Consider the following 23,144-nt stretch of genomic DNA (forward strand, 5'->3'; position numbering starts at 1 on the left):
ATCCCCAACAGAAATTACCATCAATATGGCTAATCAGGTCATTCATGATATCCAATTTACCACAATTTGAAATTTAACAAGCCTGTATTTGAAATTCTGTTTCCTTTGTGCTCTGCTACGGTTCAAAGCCCACAGGGGACAATTGGATAGCTATTTTTAAACTGAGCTATTTTTCTAAGGCAGCCTCTGGGGAGATTTTTGTGTTTAATTAATAGGATAAAATGGCAACTCCAAGACTATGGGTGAATTTACTTTATGACAGGTTGAAGGTTTCTGATTGCTTGTGAGAGAGTCAGCACACCCAGAGATTTTATTGGCAGAGGAACAGAGGCAGGAAATCTTTTTTTTTTTTTTTTTTTTTTGACAGGCAGAGTGGACAGTGAGAGAGACAGAGAGAAAGGTCTTCCCTTGCTGTTGGTTCACCCTCCAATGGCCACCGCAGCTGGCGTGCTGCGGCCGGCGTACCGCGCTGATCCGATGGCAGGAGCCAGGTACTTATCCTGGTCTCCCATGGGATGCAGGGCCCAAGCACTTGGGCCATCCTCCACTGCACTCCCTGTCCACAGCAGAGAGCTGGCCTGGATGAAGGGCAACCAGGACAGAATCCGGCGCCCTGACCGGGACTAGAACCCAGTGTGCCGGCGCCGCTAGGTGGAGGATTAGCCTAGTGAGCCCCGGTGCCAGCCAGGAAATCATTTTCTAAATTCAAAGTTAATTCTAGGCTTTCTGTTAGATTTCCTGGGTGCTCCATCTTCATAAGCAGGTCTCTCCCACCTCTACTGTGTGCAGGTCCTCTCATTTTCTTCCAAGCTGGAATTCATTGTTTTATATGGCACAAGATAGGAGTTCCACTTCATTTTGCTAGAGACGGAGAACCATCACAGGCGAGCATCATTTATTAAATAAACTATCCATTCCCCCTCTGAATTGAAACATCATTCTATGCATCCACTGGAAATGACCCATTTTTGGATTTTCTCTTCCGCTTCACTGACTTGTTTGTATAGTTGAATATCAGTACGTAGTGAGTATTTTCATTCTTTTTAATGCATAGCATCTGGGAAAATCCCCACTGTATTATTCAGGGCCCACCTCTTGTGCCAGAAGCTGAAAACGCCTTGTGAAACTTTCCCAGCTTCCCTTGCCACTAGGGTATGGTGGCAGCTGACCTCCAAACGGGCCCAGTGGCCTCTGACAGCTGGTACTCAAATCCTTGCAAAATCCTCTCTTACCAAATAGGGTTACTGCTGACATGAGAGTGCGTGATACCTGAGATTCATTATGAGTCACTGTGGCTTGCGAGCCGTTCTCTGCCTTGGCTCACTCACTCCCGATGAAGCCAGCTGCCGCTGTGAGCACACTTGGGTAGCCCTACAGAGAGGTCTGCATGGTGAGGAACCAAGGGTCTGGCCCACATCTGCTCAGATGAGCCCTGGAGGAAGCTGATCTGCCAGCCCCAGTCCTGCCACCAGATGCTGTCTGCCTTGGCCAACAGCTTGACCGCAAGTGCATGAGAACCTCAGCCAAAACAACCGAGCTAAGCGCTCCTGCATTCCTGACCTATGGATACCTTGTGCGATTATAAACCTTTATCACTTTGAGTTGCTAAATGTGGGTGTACTCTGTTACACAGCAATAGACTATACATAGGGTATGGAATCTGACCCACGTTTGATTTATATTCTTCAACATTTTATAGTTTCTTCATGTTGGAGCTATGTCTTTTAAGCTTATTCCTATTTTATGATTTTTGCCTCCAAAACAAATGAAATTAAGTTTTTTTTCTCACATTTCTACATTTTTTAAGCAAGATTACAGCAAGACTACCAGATTCTCGTATTCATTGTGCACATTTGTTTTACAAGTAGAGTCTTGGGTTTCTGGGATATAAAATCAGGTCATGGGTAAGAAGAGATTTTGCCATGAAGGGATTTCGTGGAGAACTTCTCTAATTTGTGCCACACACTTCATGTTCTGGTCTTCTTGTTGGACCCTGCTCAAGCGTGTGGCACAGTACTGACACAGTGGGCATCCCTGGCTCCTTGTTCTTACTGAAACGGGTTTCAGCATTTTGCTGTTTAGAGTAACAGTTGTTAGTTTTAACTGGTGTCTAATTTTTTAAATTTATTGATCTGAAAGTTACAGAGAAAGAGAGAGAGAGAGAGAGGTCCTCCATCGGCTGGTTCACTCACCCAACGACCACAACGGCCAGAGCAGGGCCAATCTGAAGCCAGGAGCATCTTCTGGGTCTCCCACATGGGTGCAGGGGCCCAAGGACTCTGGCCATCCTCTACTGCTTTCCCAGGCCGTAGCAGAGAGTTGGATGGGAAGTGCAGCAGCTGGGACAGCAGGCAGCGGCTTTAAACTGCTGCGCCAAGGCGCCAGCCTGGGGTCTAATTTAAAAATAACAAAACTCGCCCTTTCTAAGTATACAACCTGATGAGTTTTAACCACTACAACATGAAGATCAAGGGCATTTCCACCAACCCAGAAACTTCCCTGGTTCTCCTGTTCAATCCTGCCTTCACATCCTGACCCCAGTTCAAGTAGAACACCTGTGTGCAGCTGCAGCTCCAGGGGTAACACCTGCTCAAGCTTCACAGGAACACAAGACTACACACAACGCTCACGCCAGTGTTCCCAGCACCCAGCACGATCCTTCCCGCACAGCAGGTCCTCCACAGTCCCTGAATTAGTAAGTGAACGAGTGAAGGAACCAGCTAATCGACCCATCAATTCACCTCAGCGCTCCCTCCATCCCAGTGCTCCGGGGTGCCAGCCTGCACGCTCCCGGGCTCCCCACCCCTGAACCACCTCTGCCTACCAGGAGAGCTCCCCACTGCACTGACCGCACCTGTCGGCCCACCCGGTGTTCGCCCCAGTCGGAACACAAGGTAGGTCACTGCCTCCTGGGCTGAGCGGTGCTTACGCGGAAGCTTAGCAGCAACCACAACAAAGGTATCCATGGAAATGCACCACAGGAAGAATCAAGAGATCAGCTCCAAAGGCGGGGAGGGCCCGTTCTGGAGGAGCCGCACAGGGCAGGAATGGGGATGGGTAGCCGTTAGGAGTCAGAGAGGCGGGAAGACCGCCCGAGGGGGCGAGGCTGGGCCCGAAGCCGCTCTTGCGCACCCCTAGGAGCACGGCAGAGCCCAGGCAGTCTCGCCGTGGCCAGCCCACAGCCTGCGGCTCTGCCCCCTCGTGAATTCTCAGCATCTGCACAAACATCCAGGCACTCGCAGCGGCTCTATTTCACTCTCGGTTCCCTCCAGGTGCAGCGCGAACTGCCCGGTCACATGGCTTTTGCAGTTTCAGGACTGCTCAGAAGTAGAGAGAAAGGTGAAGGAGCTGAGCTGTGAAGCCCAGAAGAGAGGAAGAACCCATTTTCTACGACCAAAAAATCAGTGAAAACACAACGAAATACCCTTGAGATTTCTGAATGCGATGCACACTCTAGTAGACTTTAAAAAAAAAATGCCAGCACAGAAGCGTAAAACCTGCTTCGTAAGCTACTTTTGCTTACTAGGAACAAAAGCGGAGCAATAAGGAGCCCCGCGAGGCGCAGGTGTCAACCAGAGTTCAGAGTGGGAGTAGCGGAAGCCGGTCTTCAAGGAATGCGGAGGATCTCCCGAAAACAAGGAGGGAGCAGCGAGGGAGAGGGGCCCGGCTAGGGGCAGCGGGAGAGGTGGTCCCAAGGCGCCAGAGACCTGTGGGCGACTTCCGCGGAGAGACACCTGGGGTTTCACGTCGCCCTGAGGGCGGCCGGGGTATTTCTACGAAGTTACAAAGCTGCTATCTTGTCCCCACTCCCCCACCCACGAAAGGTTTTGCTTTCAAATACTGGCAGGTGTGCGCTCCTGCAGGCGGGGCGTTCCTTTTCTATGCAAACCCGGGCGGCCCCGTGCTCTCCCGCCGACTTGCAGCGAGGGCTCGCGGGCTGCCCGGGTCGCCCAAAGTTTACCTCAGGAGAGCGGGGGAAACCCACGCCGCCCCCTGCCCTAAACCACATCAGGCAGGCGCGAGGAAGACTGGGGTGCCCGGTGACGCACGCGCAGCCAGATTGGGAAACCGCCGTTCCCGAGCCGGAGGCGGCCTCCGCCGAAGCGCGGCGACTTCTGAAAGCGCGTCCGCTGCGGGGTCCTGCAACACGCACGAATCTCTACTGCGGTCAGAACGAGATGTGAATTCGAAAACGTGCAGGACGGAGTTCCCGCAAAGACACGCGAGGAGAGTGGGGGAGAAGAGACCCAAACTGCGCAGCTATAGCCCGCGAGGAAAAAACTACGATTCCCAGCATCCAACACGGCGTACCCTCGGTGTGTGGCATGCCGGGAAATGTAGTTTCTTCACCACCAACAAGCCACCCGAAAGCCTTCAGGGGGGTTTCAATCTCTCACGTATTGCTTCTCCGAGAAGCACTGACAAATAGAAAGGTGACTTGGAAGTCGCGCTGGATTCGGTCCCAACGGGATCCCGGGTGTAGACGCCAAAGTGTGAAGAACCCGTTGTCATGGCTACCGTTTCCCCTGGTCACGGAATACACGCTCTCTAGGATCCGGAAGTGTTTCCTCCGCGACCTCTCAAAAAAGGACGGACGTGTGTGGAGCTTACGTTCATTGGACGATTTCCTCTAGATGCTAAGGCTTCCCAGGCAAAGGGGCGGTTCCGCGTGCGAGGGGCCCGCGGAGGTATGTGATTGGACAAAAGCTGTTACCCATGCCCAATCGGAGGGAGCCACGCTTCGGGCATCGGGCACCGCACCTGGACAGCTCCTATTGGCGGACTGTGGTCCCCCCCGCGAGTCCCCATTGGGTGCCTGGGGTGCGTGGTGCGGTGCGATTGGTGGATTCGTGTTTCCCGTCCCCCGCCCGCGGGCAGTGGGGGTGAAAAGCGGCCTGACCTGCTTGCGGTGTAGTGGGCGGACCGCGCGGCCTGAGGTGTGAGGCTCGGAGCTTGGGGTGGAGGGGTGGAGGCGGCTCCTGCGATCAAAAGGGACCTGATACCCGCCGGCCGCGCGCCATGAGGGCCCTGTGGGTGCTGGGCCTCTGCTGCGTCCTGCTGACCTTCGGTGAGTGATCCTGGAGCCCGGACACCCCCCCCCCCGGCGCGGCCGCTTCTCGAAGGTTCTGGGGGCGTTGGGGAGGGGTACCAGGGCCCGCGGCGGGCCAGCGGGGCCATCGCCTTTCCTCGAAAGAGGCCGAGGGGACTACGTTGGCGCTCTTGCTGCTCTGGGAAGAAAAGAAAGGACGGAGTCGTTTAAATCCCCCGCAGCCCGCGTGGGTCCGCGCCCGGCGGTCGGGGCCGCCCCGGGCGGGGCCTCCCTTGGGCTCTGCCTTCCCCGGCTGCCCTCCCGGAGGGCTCCGGTCCGCAGCCACAGCCTGGGGAGCCCCCGCCCCGCTCCGGGCTTCCGTCGTGCGCGCGCTTCCGTTCTTAGACGTCGGCGGGGTCAGCGGGTCCAGGCCCGATTGCAAGCCCCCTCGCCAGAGGCTGCACGAATCTGGTTCGTGTTGTGACCCGGGCCGGGGCAGGCCGGGATTTGGGCTTTGGTCTGCTTGGGAGCCCCGCGCGGCGGCGCGCAGCACGTGTGGCGGGGGCCCTGAGCCACGCGAGTCGCGGGGGCTCCGTGGGGGCGCCGCGCAAGGCCCGCCTCCCCCTCCCCCGTGCACCGCGCGTGTTTCGCAATCCCTGCCCTTGCCCTGTGTGACCGTGTTCGCTGTCCCCCAGGCTCGGCCCGGGCCGACGACGAGGTGGACGTGGACGGCACCGTGGAAGAGGATCTGGGGAAGAGCAGGGAAGGGTCGAGGACGGACGACGAGGTCGTACAGAGGTCCGTGCTGGTCGGCAGCGCCGCGGGCTCCAGGGATCCCCATTAAAGCTAATGCTCCCACATTGGGCAGGAAAGTGTTAGCAGGAGCGAGGTGTAACGCATTATCTAAGAGTCCCTTAGCGTGAGCTTTGGATGAATTCCTTTGAAAACTGTTTTGCTGACTTGCCGTGCAGAGTGCTGGCCCCTTGAGCTTTGTAAGGCCTGAGAGAAGACTTGCAGTGGGGTTTGCACTCGCCGAGTGCGTGCACTGACTGGTTTTCTGACGGGTTTCTGTCAGTGGAGTCTCTGCCGTGGAGCAGTGTGGGTATGGGTATGACTGCTCCTTGGTCAAGTTGGGCAATTTAAGAATCTCGGCGTGACCCTCTGGGAGCAGAGGAGCTGGTACTTGGTGGTCGTCTTGGAAGGCTTCCGTTTACCCGTCTAACCCTCAGGACAGTCTTCAGGGGCCACTTGAGCCGTCAGCACAGAGGCTGTGTTTTTAAAGGTACTAAGCATGCCGTATTTGCCTACCTGATTTCCTTAGAGAGGAAGAAGCCATTCAGTTGGATGGACTCAATGCATCCCAAATACGAGAACTTAGAGAGAAATCTGAGAAGTTTGCCTTCCAAGCTGAAGTTAACAGGATGATGAAACTTATCATCAATTCATTGTATAAAAATAAAGAGGTAAGCAGCCTGGGTTAGGGTGATACTTTGTTTTGTGGATTGGCATACTTGTTTACTTTCGCAGTTAAATACATTTAAGAAATAGTAATCACAGGTGAACAGTGAAACTGAAATACCAACCTGTGCAGCCAGGACGACTGTTAGACGTTTCCCCTTTGTCCTCTACCCTGCAAGCAGGGCCGTGGCCTGCTGAACAGTCCGCTAAGCTTCGTGGACTTCCTACTGGAAAATCAGGGTGGTGTTTAATTCTCCTTCCAGTCCAGATATCCTTATAGTTGTAACAGTCCCGTGTATAGGAGCTAATCCTCCTTGTACCAGTGAGCAGAGCCACCCTGAGAAGACTTTTTCCTTAAAGAGTGCTTTTTCAAGGTACAGAGGAGACAGGAAGAGTCGACATTAAATTCAGTGTCCTATGTGTCTAATGTAACTATCAAATCTGCCTTCCATTTAGATTTTCCTGAGAGAACTGATTTCAAATGCTTCAGATGCTTTGGATAAGATAAGGCTGATATCACTGACTGATGAACAAGCTCTTTCTGGAAATGAGGAACTAACAGTCAAAATTAAGGTAAGTACAAGAGTTCTGTCATCATTCAAGATATGCTGCACTAACTAGTGAACCCCAAGTCTCAGTAGCTTACCTCAGGAGTCGGTGACCTATGACCTTTGGACCGAATGTGACTTTGCCAAATTTACAAGTGACCCCCAAGTCTCAGTGGCTTACCTCAGGAGCCAGTGACCTATGACCTTTGGACTGAATGTGACTTAGCCAAAGTTTTAGAAATTAAATTTTATTGGAGCACAGCCATGCTCATTTTTTTTTTAAGGTAGGGGTTTTTTTGTTTTTGTTTTCATCAGAAATAGACCTTTTGCTGATTCACTCCCCAAGTATCCATAGTGGTCCCAAGGCCAGACCAGGTGCTAAACACAAGAGCCAGGAACTCAATTCAGGTCTCCCCCGTGGGTGGCGGGAACCCCATCACTTGAGCCATCATCTCCGCCTCCCAAAGACTGGATTAGCAGAAAGTGGAGTCAGGGCAGAGCCAGGTACCAAACCTAGGCTCCTCACATAAAACATGGGCATCTTAACTGCTAGGGCAAATACCCACCCCCTGCCCATTTTTCATGTGTTATTTATGACTGCTTTTGTGCTGCGGGGCAGAGTTGAGTTATTGTGACTGAGATCATATGACTCAGATAGCCTAAAATATTTACAGTCTGGCCCTTGACAGAAATTTTGCCACCCCCTGGCTTCAGTCATCAGTCCACAGGCTGCCTGTGGCCTTGGCTCGCCCTCATTCTCACACCGGGACGCAGGCTGGCTGAGCAGCCATCTGGAGTATCGCTGGTTGCCGTGGTGCAGGGAGCCAGTTTAGTCAAGGCTGAGTCTGAGCTGCACTCCTGGCTGGCACTTTCAACTCAAGGCCTAAACTAATCACCTGGCTTCACCCACCCAAGAATAGAGGAAGTACAATCCTTCTGTGTTCCTGGAAGGCAGAAAAAAAGGAATAGTGGACATGCATGAGCACCACAAATTCCAGATCCAGGATTCATGCAAGTGTAAAGTCCTTTTGTGTTCTATCCAAAAAAAAACCACATTTTTTTAACAATCGTTTTCTTTACAACTTTGACATTTCAGTCTCTTTCCATTTTATACTGATAGTCATTCAAATACACTGAGCTTTTAAATGTACTCTGTAAAGAAAGATGGTTGTACTTTAAGCTGTGTACATTCTGGAAAAGTCAAAATACTAAATACTATGTAGGAAAATAGTTTTGTTGTCCACATTGGAATTGAAGTGACCCAAAGCTGATACGTGTCAGTGCCTGGCTCAGTGTTGGCATCACATTATGTGCAACTCTGGTCTTGCCTTGCTTTCAGTGCGACAAGGAGAAGAACCTGCTGCATGTCACAGACACTGGTGTGGGAATGACTAGAGAAGAGTTGGTTAAAAACCTTGGTACCATAGCCAAGTCTGGCACGAGCGAGTTTTTAAACAAAATGACTGAGGCACAAGAAGATGGCCAGTCAACTTCCGAATTGATCGGCCAGTTTGGTGTTGGTTTCTATTCTGCCTTCCTTGTAGCAGACAAGGTTATAGTCACATCCAAACACAACAACGATACCCAGCACATCTGGGAGTCCGACTCCAATGAATTTTCTGTAATTGCTGACCCAAGAGGAAACACTCTGGGACGGGGAACAACAATTACGTGAGTATTACTGGTCTCTAATTAGAATTAATGGATAAAGGGAGAATCTGGATTCTCCAGTTCTGGTTCTCTGAGCAAATGATAAATTACGGGCCTTGATTTCCTTGCCTATAAAATGAGGACTCAAATGCTGTCACTTGAGGAAGTACTGTTGCCGTAGACCTAGGGGTAAAGTAGGAAATACGAGTTTTCTTAGGGGAAAGGGCAGATTGGAAGCCTCACAGAGGAAAGACGGCTTGGTCAGTTTTCCAGGATACAGAAAGGAGTTTAGGCCGTGGAGCATCATGGATAAAGGCATGGAGACTGAGCATGTTGACGGAATGGAGGGAGTTCTCTCGGTGGGTGGTGGTTATTTCTGATCAACTTCTAGAAGATTTCTGAAGGAGGGTGGAGGGAGGTGGGACCAGAGAGAGGAGACCGAGTTGAAACTGTTCAAGGTAGAAATGTAGGGGGCTGAATGGAAGTTACAGAAGGTCTTTGGAAGAGAATGTCTTGGGTTGAGGCCAGTTACAATTTATTTTAAGCTGATAATTCGTGTTTGTGTAGCTGAGACAAACTGTATAGATCTTACTCCTCAGTAGTTTCTGGTACTTGGAGCACTGAAGTATACAGGGTGACTTTTTTTTTTCTTTTAATCCCCCCCTCCCCGAATTTGGAGAAGAAATTGCATTTTAGAGGTTAGTTGACGGGCCAGTCATGCTGGGTTAATAAGAGAACATGCAGACAGCCTTAATTCTTTTCCTCTGAATTCGATTTTAAATTTTTTCTCAATGTTAGGAGTTTAAGTCCTCAATAGGAAAATATATGCCTATCATTTTGAACAGTTTTCTTCATCCTACCACATAGCATTTTCTATCTTCATTGTCACATATATATTTCTTTTAGCAAAGACTAATTAGGGGACCACATTTTAGTGTTTTGCTAATCTCTTGTTACCCATTTGTCTTTCCCTGTGTACCCATCTCCACATGTCCAGACGCCATTAGGAGATATCACTAAGTGAAACCCCAGTGTTCTCTGTGTTTCAGACCTTGTGAGGAAGATAGCTGCTTCACCGCTGTGGAGAGGTGGAAAATGATCTATCCCCGACACTGTTGCCCCAGGCTCCCTGGCTGTAAACCTCAGGAGAGCAAACATTTTGTTGGCAGTTCCATCCCCAGAATCCAGCAGTTGACTGACAGATTCCACAGTACTTCAGAAAGTTGGAGACAGTGACATTAAACATTAAGTTCATTTTGCTACAAAAATTTGGAAACTCATGCATAATACATTCTCCAAATACTTTTTGAAAATCCCTCTTTCCTTCCCCGTTTTAAACCTTTCTCTCTCACCTCATTCTTCCCTGTCAATGTGTTAATGTTCAAGCGTTTGTAGGGGAGGAGAGGAAGGCAGGTGGTGTCACCATGCCCTGTCTTCTAGGACATACTCCCCACCCCCTTGTACATCTGAGCTGCTTGAAAAAGGATAAAGTGGGTCTTCGATATGCACAGAACCAATACCAAGATGTGCAGATGTACAGTCCCTCACGTGAAGTGCGAACTGTGCATTCTATATACATCAGATCGTCTCTAGGCTACTTCGACTACCTGATTCAGTGTGAATCCTATGTCAGTTGTCATTGTATTGTTTAGGGACTAATGACAAGAAAACAGCATGTCAGTAAGACACAACCATTTTAGGGCTGATCGTTCTGAATGCAGAGTGCACAGCAGCTGCAGCAGAACATGGCTGATCCAGCGGTTGTGTCTGCTGATGCTGAACTGCTGCTTCATCTTCAGTGCGTGGTGACGCTAACCACCTTTCCATTGAAATAAGCAGCAAGGGGCGGCGCCGTGGCTCACTTGGCTAATCCTCCACCTGCAGCGCCGGCATCCCGATTGGGCGCTGGGTTCTAGTCCCGGTTGCTCCTCTTCCAGTCCAGCTCTCTGCTGTGGCCTGGGAGGGCAGTGGAGGATGGCCCAAGTGCTTGGGCCCTGCACCCACATGGGAGACCAGGAGAAGCACCTGGCTCCTGCCTTCGGATCAGTGCGGTGCGGCGGCCATTGAAGGGTGAACCAATGGCAAAAAGGAAGACCTCTCTCTCTGTCTACTCTGCCTGTCAAAAAAGAAAAAAAAAAATAGCCGTAGATGATACATGAGTATGTGCCCCAGTGAAACTTACTAGGGTGCCAGCTACAATTTGTTTACCCTTTGCCTAGATCTCACTTCAGGGCTCATGCATCTAATTGCCTTTTAAATACCTCTACCTAAGGTGTTTAAACCAGCAACTAAAACTGAACCCCTCAAGAATCCCCTACCACTAGGACTTCTGTATGCTGAGACCAGAGACCCAGTCATCTCACTAGGCTGTGTCCTTACTTACCATATCCTGTGTACCACTAAACTATAAACCTTTGCAACAGAAGAGAACAGTAGCTATCTCACCTCCCATGTTTACTGAGAGCACAGACATCAAGATAAGATAGGGCCACCTGTGCCTGAGAGTGTGCAGTGGTTTTTCTTTATTTTTGATGGATGGAGGACAGGTTTGTAGAAGCAGCAATAAGAAGGAAGAATAAACAGTGCTACAATTGCCAAGGTGGGAATGATTAAAACGAGCTTTGCCCAGTAGAACTCTGCAGAGCAGCAGTGCTCCGTACCTGCACACTCCAGTGTGGCCACCTGTGGCTGTGCAGCTGTGAAACTGGGCTTGTGAGTCTTACTCCGAGTCACATGGGGCTGATGGCTACCATTTTTTGGATGGTAGAGAAACAATTATGCAGCTTAGTTTTTCTTTTTTAGGGAATTTGTTTTTACTAATTAGAGATAGGTCCCTATAATAATTGTTACTTTTAAAATAACAGCTGTGAGAGTTGAAATAATTCCATTTTTTGTCAGAATGTTTCAGTGTCTCACCTTGAGAAATGAAAATCCTGTCTACTCAGAAGGTTGGGAACATTTTCACTTTTACTTGAAGCTAAGGATGTTCTCCACTGAGGGAATGCAGGAGGGTCTTCCCTTGTCCCATGCCCTGAAAGGCAAGATATTTAGCTCACAAACCCTCACTGGTGAGGCAGTTCTTAACATCAATAATGGAAGCATCCCGAATTACACGGAACAGTTGATTGTTACCGTTATCAAGATACTTGAATTTCTAATCAGAGCATCTAAACCTTGAATATTTCCAACCATCTTATTTTCCTGTTGCAGCCTTGTCTTAAAAGAAGAAGCATCTGATTACCTTGAATTGGATACAATTAAAAATCTTGTCAAGAAATACTCACAGTTCATAAACTTCCCTATTTACGTGTGGAGCAGCAAGGTAAATCCATACTGATAATATGTGTACAGTAGTACATGCAAATTTTAAATGTTTAACACTAAATGAAGGTTAAATGTGGCTCTGGGAGTTAAGGATCCTTTCAGGGTTTTCCTACCAAAGACCTTTTTGTTATTTTTCAAGTGTTGCTTCATATCCATAGACAAAGTGAGAAATCATTACCCAGAGTTTACCTGTGATCCCACTTTCTGCATAGACGGAGACGGTCGAGGAGCCCGCGGAAGAGGAGGAGGCAGCAAAAGAAGAAAAAGAAGAAGCCGATGATGAAGCTGCAGTAGAAGAAGAAGAAGAAGAAAAGAAACCAAAAACTAAAAAAGTAAGTCTGCTTCATCTCCCGCGTAGAATGTGTAGAGGGAACCTGAATGCGCACGTGATTGGATTTGAGCCTCAGTTTTCAAAGTCCCTTTTGCCAGGTGGCCCAGTCTTTAGAACCATGGCCACCTTTATTTGTGTGCTGTCCTCCCATAGAAAGATTCAAGCAGTGAGCAGACCATGTTTGAGTCATTTTCTGACTTCTGTGTGTTGCCTAGGACCAGTGGCTAGTGTGTTCTGAATTTTAAAATTCCTAACACTTTCTGAATCTTTTGTCCTTTTACTTGTGGGATTAATTATAAAAATAGTTCTCTGGCTTATTCAGGTAGCAGAGCAGGTACCGGTGCTGATTGTTGAGAAATGTTTATGAATCTGAATTTAAAGTCATTTAAAAGGAATATATAATAGGTGTTTCTCTATAACCTCAAATATTTTCAAGAAACAACATCTTAACTCATTAATTGGCTTTTTATTAGCTATGTTAACCAACTTCCTTTGTCTATTAAATATTGGCCTTAAATGTTGGGGAAACCAATTTATTTTTAAGTTTTTGATCCAATAGGTAGGAGCTATCCTAGATAACCAATACCTTTGGTACATTACATAGTCTTGAAATTTGCTTAAGCTGTGGTTCATGCTAGAATAACCATTGACGATTGCTAAGAGGCTAATCAAATACTGTAACTTCAGGTTGAGAAAACAGTCTGGGATTGGGAACTTATGAATGATATCAAACCAATATGGCAGAGACCATCAAAAGAAGTAGAAGAAGATGAATACAAAGCTTTCTACAAATCATTTTCAAAGGTAAATATTATTTAAAATTCCCTAGCTTCAGGTTATTAATGAGTAGGCAAAATAATCACTGTGTTGAATATAGTATACAACCTTGAATGAGGTGGTCTGTCCCCATTTTACCCAATCAGAAGATTCAATAGAAGACCTTTAGGCCAACTAGAATAGGTCTACTTTTTTTCTTCTTTTTTAATATTTATTTCATTTATTTGAAAGGCAGAGTTACGGATCTTCCATCTGCTGGTTCACTTCTCAGATGGCCAAAATGGCCAGAACTGGGCCTGTCCAAAGCAAGAAGCTTCCTCTGTGTCTCCCACGTGGGTGCAGAGCCTCAAACACTTGGGCTGTCTTCAGCTGCTTTTCTCAGGCCATAGCAGGGAGTTCTGGATCCAAAGTGGGGCAGCTGGAACTCAGACCAGCACCCATATGAGATGGCAGCTTTAATCCACTACACCACAATGCCGTCCCAAGAGCAGGTCCATTAGGACCACAGGTGAAGTAGTCCTGAATCATGATTTACCAACTTAATCATAATTAAAATTACATTTAAATTTTACATGAGCCTTTGAGGTTAGTTTGTCACTAGAGACAGTCTGAGAGTAATTGGTTTCTAAAACATGTCATTTTTACTTACACTGAATTTTAATACTTCTCTACCTCAAAATCAAGATACTACACAGGTGTTTGATGCCGGGGTTAAGACACAACTTGGGAACCTCGCATTGCATTTTGGAGTTGCCTGGCTCCACTTTCAATCCCAGCTTCCTGCTAATATACAGTTTGGGAGGCAGCAGCTGATGGCTCAAGTGCAAAGAGTTTCCTTTTTAATCCTGTGTATTTGATAACACTTAAATTATTCTGAGAAGGACTCCATGGGCTCAGATTGGCAAAGGGTCTGTGTTAACAAGATTAAGTACCACCTACATTAGTGTTAAACTTTGATTTCTACCACAAAACCCATAAAACATGAAATCACGTTATCAAATGGCTTTTAATGTCATTTTTACAGAGCTTGCTTGCAGCATCAAACATTGTGAGATTATAGGCCTAGGAATAGTTACTCAATCTGTTTCCTTGCCTGTTTTCTCTTAATGATCTCTTCTTGTGACTTTTCATCTAAAACTAGCACTGATATTACTTCAAGCTAATGTCTCCCCACATAACACTTTACACAAAGAACAGAATGCTATAATAGTCACACAGCTAAATGAAACTTCATAGATGCAGAGTATGTTTGTTCTTTATTCCATGTCTGCTGAGTTTCAGCTCTTGAATCTCCCTTGTCCTGTCTCCATGTTCATTTCCATGAACGCTAATGTCAGTGTTTATAAACATTGAGGTACAGCAGCTATATTAGAAATATGAGCCACATCTGTGATTTTAAGTTTTTTAGAAACTATAGTAAATTGGAACATTAAAATTCATTTTAATTTAACCCAAAATAGTGTTGTTTCAGCATGTAGTTAGTATAAGAAATTAATAAGATATTTCATATTCTTGTTTGATTTGTAGTATGTCTTCAAAATGTATTTTACAGTCTCAATTCACACTAGCCACGTTTCAGGTGCTCAGTAGCCACATGTGGGTCCAGTAATGGATAAAGCAGATAGAGGGTGTTTCCGACTTTATGCCTTCACATAGCTCTTTAGTTCACTGCTAGACACCGAACCACGTCGGAGAACTCTGTCCTTCCTCAAGTGCACTCAGGAAGGGTTAGGCATGATTTTTGTTGTTTAGACGGGGTGATGGTTTTTCTGTCATGTCATGTTCTTTCATACTTGTGGAAGCTAGCAGACAATTCACTAGTCCAGCCTTCCCCAAGTTTAGACACTAGTCATGTTTGTGACAGTCATCAAAGCCAGTCATCTAACCAGTTGGAATTGTGATCTTGCTTCTCCAGGATAGCATCCCCACTCTTTGTTCATTAAACACCAAGCTGAATGTGTATAGTGCTTAGCCTTTGCATGGTTTTTCCTGTGCCTTTTGAATGACTAAGAGATGAATTTTTCATAGGAAAGTGATGACCCCATGGCCTATATCCACTTCACTGCTGAAGGAGAAGTTACCTTTAAATCCATTTTATTTGTACCTACATCTGCTCCACGTGGTCTGTTTGACGAATATGGATCTAAGAAGAGTGATTACATTAAGGTGAGTCTTAAGTAGCATCGAGTGAACTTAAAATTTGAAAACAGTGTGCAGAAGGTGACATCCATGTGGCCTCTCCCTAGCTCTACGTGCGCCGGGTGTTCATCACAGATGACTTCCATGACATGATGCCTAAGTACCTGAATTTTGTCAAGGGTGTTGTAAGTACTGGAGATGGGGTGAAGGGGTATTGGCCTGGGGCGCTGGCAGGATTGGGGTTGTTTGGCTTTGCTGTTCTCATTGCTCAGTGACCTTTCTTTGCCATCTGAAGGTGGACTCGGATGACCTCCCCTTGAATGTTTCCCGTGAGACCCTCCAGCAGCATAAACTGCTTAAGGTGAGCACTGTCTGTGCGAAGGAACCGGCCACAGCTGGTGGGAGGTTCAGGACAGACCCCGTGAGCACAATAACCAGATTTTGAGTCTGGTTCTAACTTGTGAGTTGAGGAAGTTCCTTTCACTCGGATTATCAGGTCTTGAAAATCTGTTTCCTTCCTTCCTTTTTCCTTCTCCAACATTGAATAAAATAGCAAACAGAGAGGAGTTAAAAGAATCATCCAGTGAGTAGCCAAGTACACCCACTGCCTGGTCCACGGTTAATGTCTTATCTTACAGGCTTTACCCCATAAGCTGTTCATTTGTTAAATCTTTCCTTAAACCTCCCTCCCCAGTCCCAACCGTGCCTCCATGAGTACAATATTCTTGGGTTTGTAAATTTGAAAGTAGCCTATTTTTTTATTCCCTTTATGTAGATCTAGAAAGATAGCGAATTTTAAAGTTAGACTGTAGAGTTCAGGCCATCTTGTGACTGTTGCCACTGGCAGTTTCGGCGCAGTCAACACAGTGTTTTCCCTGTTACCTGCCCCTTGATAAGTGGCAGTGACAATCCCTGTCTTTGTATTGTGGGTCACAACTCCCCTGGTACCTCACATTTTCAGAAGTTCTACATGAACTTCTCTAATGGGTGATTATTTGATTTTGTTTAGGTGATCAGGAAGAAGCTTGTCCGTAAAACTCTGGACATGATCAAGAAGATTGCTGATGAGAAATACAACGACACTTTCTGGAAAGAATTCGGTACCAACATCAAGCTTGGTGTAATTGAGGATCACTCCAATCGAACACGTCTTGCTAAACTGCTTCGATTCCAGTCTTCCCACCACCCAACTGACATTACTAGTCTAGACCAGTATGTGGAAAGAATGAAGGAAAAACAGGACAAAATCTACTTCATGGCTGGGGCCAGCAGAAAAGAGGTAAGGTGAACTTCCGTGTTTAGGGACCGTGATAGGCAGCTAAGGATTTCTAGCCAGCTCTTGAGGGGAGAAAGAAAGGGATAGTTAGCATTTGTGTAACTGGAGTAATTACGAAGCCTGAACAGTCACTAATGGAAAGTGACGTCCTCTGCCATGCAGTTCTTCACATGTAAGGCAGAGTTAATACCAGATACGCACAGCTAATGGGGTGAGAGAGTGAGCCGTAGCCATAGCCATAGCCATAGCCATAGCCATAGCCATAGCCATAGCCATAGCCATAGCCATAGCCAGACTTGTAAATGTGTCACTGCCCTTCTAGGCCGAATCGTCTCCATTTGTTGAGCGGCTTCTGAAGAAGGGCTATGAAGTCATTTACCTCACAGAACCTGTGGACGAATACTGCATTCAGGCCCTTCCTGAGTTTGATGGGAAAAGGTTCCAGAATGTGGCCAAGGAAGGGGTGAAGTTTGATGAAAGCGAGAAAACGAAGGAGAGTCGTGAAGCAACCGAGAAAGAATTTGAGCCTCTGCTCAACTGGATGAAAGACAAAGCCCTCAAGGACAAGGTATTTCCCTGGAATTGACTCACTGGAAATGTTAGCGCCTGTGAGAGAGAAATTGTTCTGACCACAGACAGAGCTGCAGCTAGTTTCTTTATAACCTTTAAAAATGGGGAAGAACAACGTTTAATAATGTAACTATGGAGAGGAGGAACTGCAGAATATTTTCTGTGGTATCATACTGCTTTTATAAAAGTTTTTGTGTTAAATTTTGTTTTTAAAAGTTGATGTTTTTTTTGTTTTTTTTTTTTGTTTGTTTGTTGTTTTTTTTTTTTTTTTTTTTTTTTTTGACAGGCAGAGTGGACAGTGAGAGAGACCGAGAGAGAAAGGTCTTCCTTTGCCGTTGGTTCACCCTCCAATGGCCGCCGCTGCAGCCAGCGCACTGCGCTGATCCGATGGCAGGAGCCAGGATCCAGGTGCTTTTCCTGGTCTCCCATGGGGTGCAGGGCCCAAGCACCTGGGCCATCCTCCACTGCACTCCCTGGCCATAGCAGAGAGCTGGCCTGGAAGAGGGGCAACCGGGACAGAATCCGGCGCCCCAACCGGGACTAGAACCCGGTGTGCCGGCGCCGCAAGGTGGAGGATTAGCCTATTGAGCCACGGCGCCGGCAAAAGTTGATGTTTTAAGTATTTCTGATGAAAGAATTCAGATTACTAAATGATAGTATCTGAGCATTCGTAAACGAAAGCCCCGTTTATGACCCATGCTGTGAAGTCTTACAAAGTCCAAGTACAGTGATAGAATGACCTTACCTGTTGATGTCTAATGTTTGGTTTCTTGTCCTAAGATTGAAAAGGCTGTGGTGTCTCAGCGCCTGACAGAGTCTCCGTGTGCTCTGGTGGCCAGCCAGTACGGATGGTCTGGCAACATGGAGAGAATCATGAAAGCCCAGGCCTACCAAACGGGCAAGGACATCTCTACAAAGTAAGCATCGGCGGGGTGGGGGGTGTCTACCACTTGTTCTCTACCAAAGTTTACATAACAAAGGGATTCTATGTTAGGTTGGTCAGTCTTTGACTCATGATTTTATTGTTTTATATTCAGATGGAAATTTTCTTAAACTATTACATATCATTACTTTTGTATTAGACTATATGCTTGGCCTGGACTTCACATTTTTAACAATTGTTAATGGTTAACGATAATAACAGTTCTCAGGTAGGGCCTCTATAAATTGTGCTCTGCAGCCACCTGACAATATACCTTTAGTACATTAAGTTACAGAAACCCAAACAGTATGTCCTACCAAATAAAGGGGTCAAGGACTACAAATGAGCAAATATGAGGGTGCTTAAACAACTCATGGGAAACTTGAAATAAAAGGCAATGAACGGGTCGGTGCCTCGGCTCAGTAGGCTAATCCTCCGCCTTGCGGCGCCGGCACACTGGGTTCTGTCCCGGTTGCCCCTCTTCCAGGCCAGCTCTCTGCTGTGGCCAGGGAGTGCAGTGGAAGATGGCCCAAGTGCTTGGGCCCTGCACCCTATGGGAGACCAGGAGAAGCACCTGGCTCCTGCCTTCGGATAGGCGCGGTGCACCAGCCACAGCGCACCAGCCACAGCGGCCATTGGAGGGTGAACCAACGGCAAAGCAAGACCTTTCTGTCTCTCTCACTGTCCACTCTGCCTGTCAAAAAAAAAAAAAAAAAAAAAAAGGCAATGAATGCAGTGGCAGGCATTTAGCCTCACAGTTAAGACATCCACACCCCACCTCATAGAACCTGGGTTTGATTCCCACCTCTGTTCTAACTGCAGCTTCCTGCTAATGCAGACCCTGACAGGCAGCAATGATGGCTCAAGTTTTTCTAAGATTTTGACAGGTAGGGTTACCGACTGAGGGAGAGACTGAGAGAAAGGTCTTCCATCCACTGGTTCACTCCCCAAATGGCCACAACAGCCAGAGCTGGGCCGATCAGGAGCCAGGAACTCCTTTGGGTCTCCCATGCAGGTGCAGGGGCCCAAGCACTTGGGCCATCTTCTGCTTTCCCAGGCCGTAGCAGAGAGCTGCATCAGAAGAGGAGCGGCCAGGACTAGAACCAACGCCCCTATGGATGCTAGTGCCGCAGGCAGATGAACTTATTGCAGCACAGCGCCAGCTCCTAGAGAGTTTGGTGTTTTACTTGGTGGTTAAGACGGAGCTTTGGGATGTCCACATCCTATATCAGAGTGCTTGGGTTCAAATTCTAGCTCCACTTCTCAATCCAGCTTCCTGCTAACAGGCACCCAGGGAGGCAGCTGGTAATGGCCCAAGTGTTTGGGTTCCTGCCATTCATGTAGGAGACCTAGATTTCCAGGCTTCCATCTTCAGCCTGGTCCAGCCCTTGCTGCTGCAGGCACTTGGGCAGTGAACTAGCAGATGAAAGAGCTGTCTTTTGTCTCTCTCTGCCTTTTAAGTAATAAAGTCTTGATCATAACTACATTTTCCTTGAATAGTTTCTGAAGCTCCCTTAAATTTGAACTCAAAGGACCAAATACTAGCAGTGTAGTGAGTCTTTGGTACTCTGATTTTCAGGAAATGTGATGGTCCAGGTTTGTATTTTACTGTCAGAGCGATGGCCTCTAAAATGACCTCTTTCGTGCTTTCTGCCATCTGGAAGATCTTCATTAGCTACCTAGTCGTCACGATTTTTCCCCCCGAGGACTAGTTTAACGATTCTTCTTTTTGAAGCCATTTCTCACAAGTGTACTGTGCTTTGTTCATGATTCCAAAACTGTATATATGTGCATGTTCACACACATTCACATGTCACTTAGCAGGGATTTATGTTGAGTAATGAGTTGTTAGGTTCACCATGAGATGTTGCTGTGCTGTGCCTGACTATATAAATGATAACATAATCACCAGTGTATGGTATATACGTTACTAAAATTCTAACTTGTGAATGTTGTCACTTGATGGTTGCCACCTAAAACTTACCTACCTATTTCATTAAGTGATTGATAAATGACCACCATTCAGTAAACATTTGAGCGCTTACTGTATCTATTCACTGGTAGTCAAAAGGAGGCATTGCTCTTGTCAGGAGTCCAGATGACAGATGAAGTCATCTAATAAGCCCTGTGGATGCAGGTGCACCAGGGTAAGGACAGATGTCATTCATCCCTGCGGTACACTGTGTCATCTGACCACGCCTGCTTCCCTTTCAAAGGGAGCAATACACGAACTTCTGGATTTTTTTTCAAGAGATTCTCTGATTATGAAAGGATAAGTGGAATGTATGAACCCTAAAATTAGATAGGCTTCACTAATGTTGACTTTTCTCACTTAACAGTTACTATGCCAGTCAAAAGAAGACATTTGAAATCAATCCCAGACATCCACTGATCAGAGACATGCTTCGACGAATTAAGGTATTGACCATCCTGTTACTTGTTCTTTTAATTTGAACACTTTGTACATTTTAATATTAATCAAGTGACGCTTCTGCTGTTTCAGGAAGATGAAGATGACAAGACTGTTATGGATCTTGCTGTGGTTTTGTTTGAAACAGCGACACTTCGGTCAGGATATCTTTTACCGGACACTAAAGCATATGGAGATAGAATAGAAAGAATGCTTCGCCTCAGTTTGAACATTGACCCTGATGCAAAGGTTTGTGCCTCCAGCCTTTGCACACTTGCTGACTGGCTGGTCTCTTTCCTCCCTTCTTTCTTTCCTCCCTCCTCCTCTTCCTTCCTGAGGCAGCCGCTCATGATTAAGTGATGGAACTTAGACGTCCACCTAATCTCCACTTTCTGAAACAGTTCATTGAACATTTGCATCACCAGAGTGACAGACACTGCACTAGAAACTAGAGAGGAATTCCCCTTCTGCATTTTCTTCTCACCCGCCTCCCTTCATTAGCTGGACTGTTAACTCTTAGTGAGATTGGCTCTCTGGTTCCGGGATCTCACACGTGAGCTTTCACACAGTAAGCAAAGCGCAGACAGATCCAAGGCATTGATGGGCTTGTAAATGTGCTCTTAGGTGGAAGAAGAACCCGAGGAGGAGCCAGAAGACACCACAGAAGACACCGAGCAAGATGAAGAAGAAGAAATGGATGCTGGCACGGATGAAGAGGAACAGGAACAGGAACCAGAAAAGGTATGTCGGAGCAAGACAGCACTTGGCTTTGTAGTTCTGTAAGCAACACAGTGCTAACTGTAAGAAGTCAGATCAAGTCTTAAAATATCTGAAGGCAGGTATCTAATATCAACTCTGAACTTTTAGCAAAATACTGTTTTCTGTCAAGTGTTTAATTTCACTTTATTTTAGCCAACCATTCTTGAGATGTTTTTAAAAAGAATTTTCCTTAGCTACTCCTTGCTACTTGAAAGTATTCTGCCTTACTACCTAGCTACATTAGGTTCATTTTATTTGTTGGTTGTGTTCAAAGGCCATTAATCTTGCTAGTGAGTTCTAAACTTGAGTTCAGGCCCGCAGCTGTAATTTTGCAAACAGACCGGGCCCTTTGGTTTTGTTCATACATGAACATTCTGTAAGCCACAGTTTTTTCTGCTAGCCTTTAACATTTTTTGGTTTCTGTTTTCACAGAAATCGACAGCTGAAAAAGATGAATTGTAAGTTATACTCACCATTTGGATCCTGTGTGGAGAAGGAATGTGAAATTTAAGTCCTTTCTTTTGGGAGAGACTTGTTTTAGATGCTCCCCCAACTCCCTTCTCCCCTGCACTGTAAAATGTCGGGATTTTGGGTCACAGGAAAAAGTGGGTTTTTTAGTTGAATTTTTTTTAACATTCCTCATGAATGTAAATTTGTACTATTTAACTGACTTCTTGGTGTAAAATCTTGTCATGTGTAAAAAAATAAAAAAGATCCCAAATACCCAGTGTCTTGTTTATGGTTTTATAATATATAGCCTGGCAACTGTCTTACTCAGCTGATTTTCTTTAAATCATGACAACTTGGATTTGCACTGGGGCACAATAGATTAGGCTGCCACTTGGAAGGTCTATACCAGCATCCCAAATCAGAATGCTGGTTTGAGTCCCAGCTGCTCCGCTTCCTGCCCAGTTTCCTGCTATTGCCCTGCGAAGGCAGCAGATAATGGCCCCTCCACTAATCTGGGACACCCAGATGGAGTTCCTAACTCCTGGCTTCACCAGGCCCAGCTCCAGCTCTTGTGACCATTTGGGAAATGGAACCAGTAGATGGAAGATCTTGCTGTGTTTGTCTCTCCCTCTCTGCTACTATGCCTTTCAAATAAAAATTGTCAAAATGAACTGGGATTCTTCTTATAAAAGTAAGTTTGTCTGAAGAAAAGTTTTGTTAAAAGTTTGGGTTAAGTTAAGACACTACATGCCCTCTCAGAACTCCTGCATTCATGGTTGGCATTGGTGGCGCAGCATGTTAAGCTGCCATCTGCAGTGCTGGGATCCCATATGGGCACCGATTTGAGTCAGCTACTCCACTTCCAATCCAGCTTCCATCTAATCCCTTGGGCGAAAGCCCAAGTTCTTGAGTCCTGGCACTCACTTGGGAGACCTGGAAGAAGCTCCTGGTTCCAGCTTTGACCTGGAAAGCCCTGGGCTGTTGTGGCCATTTGGGAATAAATCAGTGGGTGGAAGATCTGTCTCCCTCTCAAATAAATCTTAAACAAACCTGGTTCAATTCTCAACTCCTTTACAACTTCCTGTCAATGGCACACCCTGGGAAGTGGTAGGACCAGGCTCAACCTGCATTCTTGCCACCTGGATAGCCAACTCCTGCCTCCAGCCTCAGCCTTCACCTATAGGGTGAAGATCATGTTTATTACTGAATCCTGAACTCCATGTAGATTGTTCACTTTCCAAGAGGTGGATCTTCACATTCCCTTCAGTTTTGAGTGTGGGCTAGGTTCAGTGATGGCCTGCTACAGAACAGTATGGAAAAGGAGGACCTGAACAGGAGAAACCTGGCATATACTGCCTTAACCAAGCGGTGCCACTGTCTGCAGTGATGTCATGTGCCCCACAACAGGAGGTGAGAAGGGCATTTCACCTCTGGAATTCTTCCCAAAAACCCATAACCTCAGCATCAAAAGAATCATCAAACAGGTATAGAATGTATAAGC

General features: G+C 46.7%; 2 protein-coding genes across 2 annotated transcripts in view; one reads left to right on the forward strand and one right to left on the reverse strand.

Moving 5' to 3' along the window:
* Positions 1-4,101, reverse strand: part of LOC100355689 (putative tetratricopeptide repeat protein 41) — a 91,849-nt gene extending 87,748 nt beyond the window's left edge. The window contains 1 exon segment of the mRNA XM_017342068.3: positions 3,962-4,101. The gene's annotated coding sequence lies outside the window, so the exon portion shown is untranslated.
* A 78-nt stretch (positions 4,102-4,179) lies between these two features.
* HSP90B1 (heat shock protein 90 beta family member 1) lies at positions 4,180-21,916 on the forward strand. Its single transcript, XM_051845840.2, has 18 exons — positions 4,180-5,068; positions 5,725-5,827; positions 6,351-6,492; positions 6,944-7,060; positions 8,375-8,706; positions 11,896-12,007; positions 12,222-12,341; positions 13,028-13,144; positions 15,146-15,283; positions 15,364-15,441; positions 15,552-15,617; positions 16,266-16,535; positions 16,855-17,100; positions 17,883-18,019; positions 20,364-20,442; positions 20,528-20,683; positions 21,059-21,175; positions 21,626-21,916. The coding sequence occupies exons 1-18, from the start codon at positions 5,020-5,022 to the stop codon at positions 21,653-21,655; spliced, it is 2,409 nt and encodes an 802-aa protein (XP_051701800.1). The 5' UTR covers positions 4,180-5,019; the 3' UTR covers positions 21,656-21,916.
* Positions 21,917-23,144: the final 1,228 nt, after the last annotated feature.

This window comes from Oryctolagus cuniculus, chromosome 11 (assembly GCF_964237555.1).
Source record: "Oryctolagus cuniculus chromosome 11, mOryCun1.1, whole genome shotgun sequence".
Lineage (NCBI taxonomy): Eukaryota > Metazoa > Chordata > Mammalia > Lagomorpha > Leporidae > Oryctolagus > Oryctolagus cuniculus.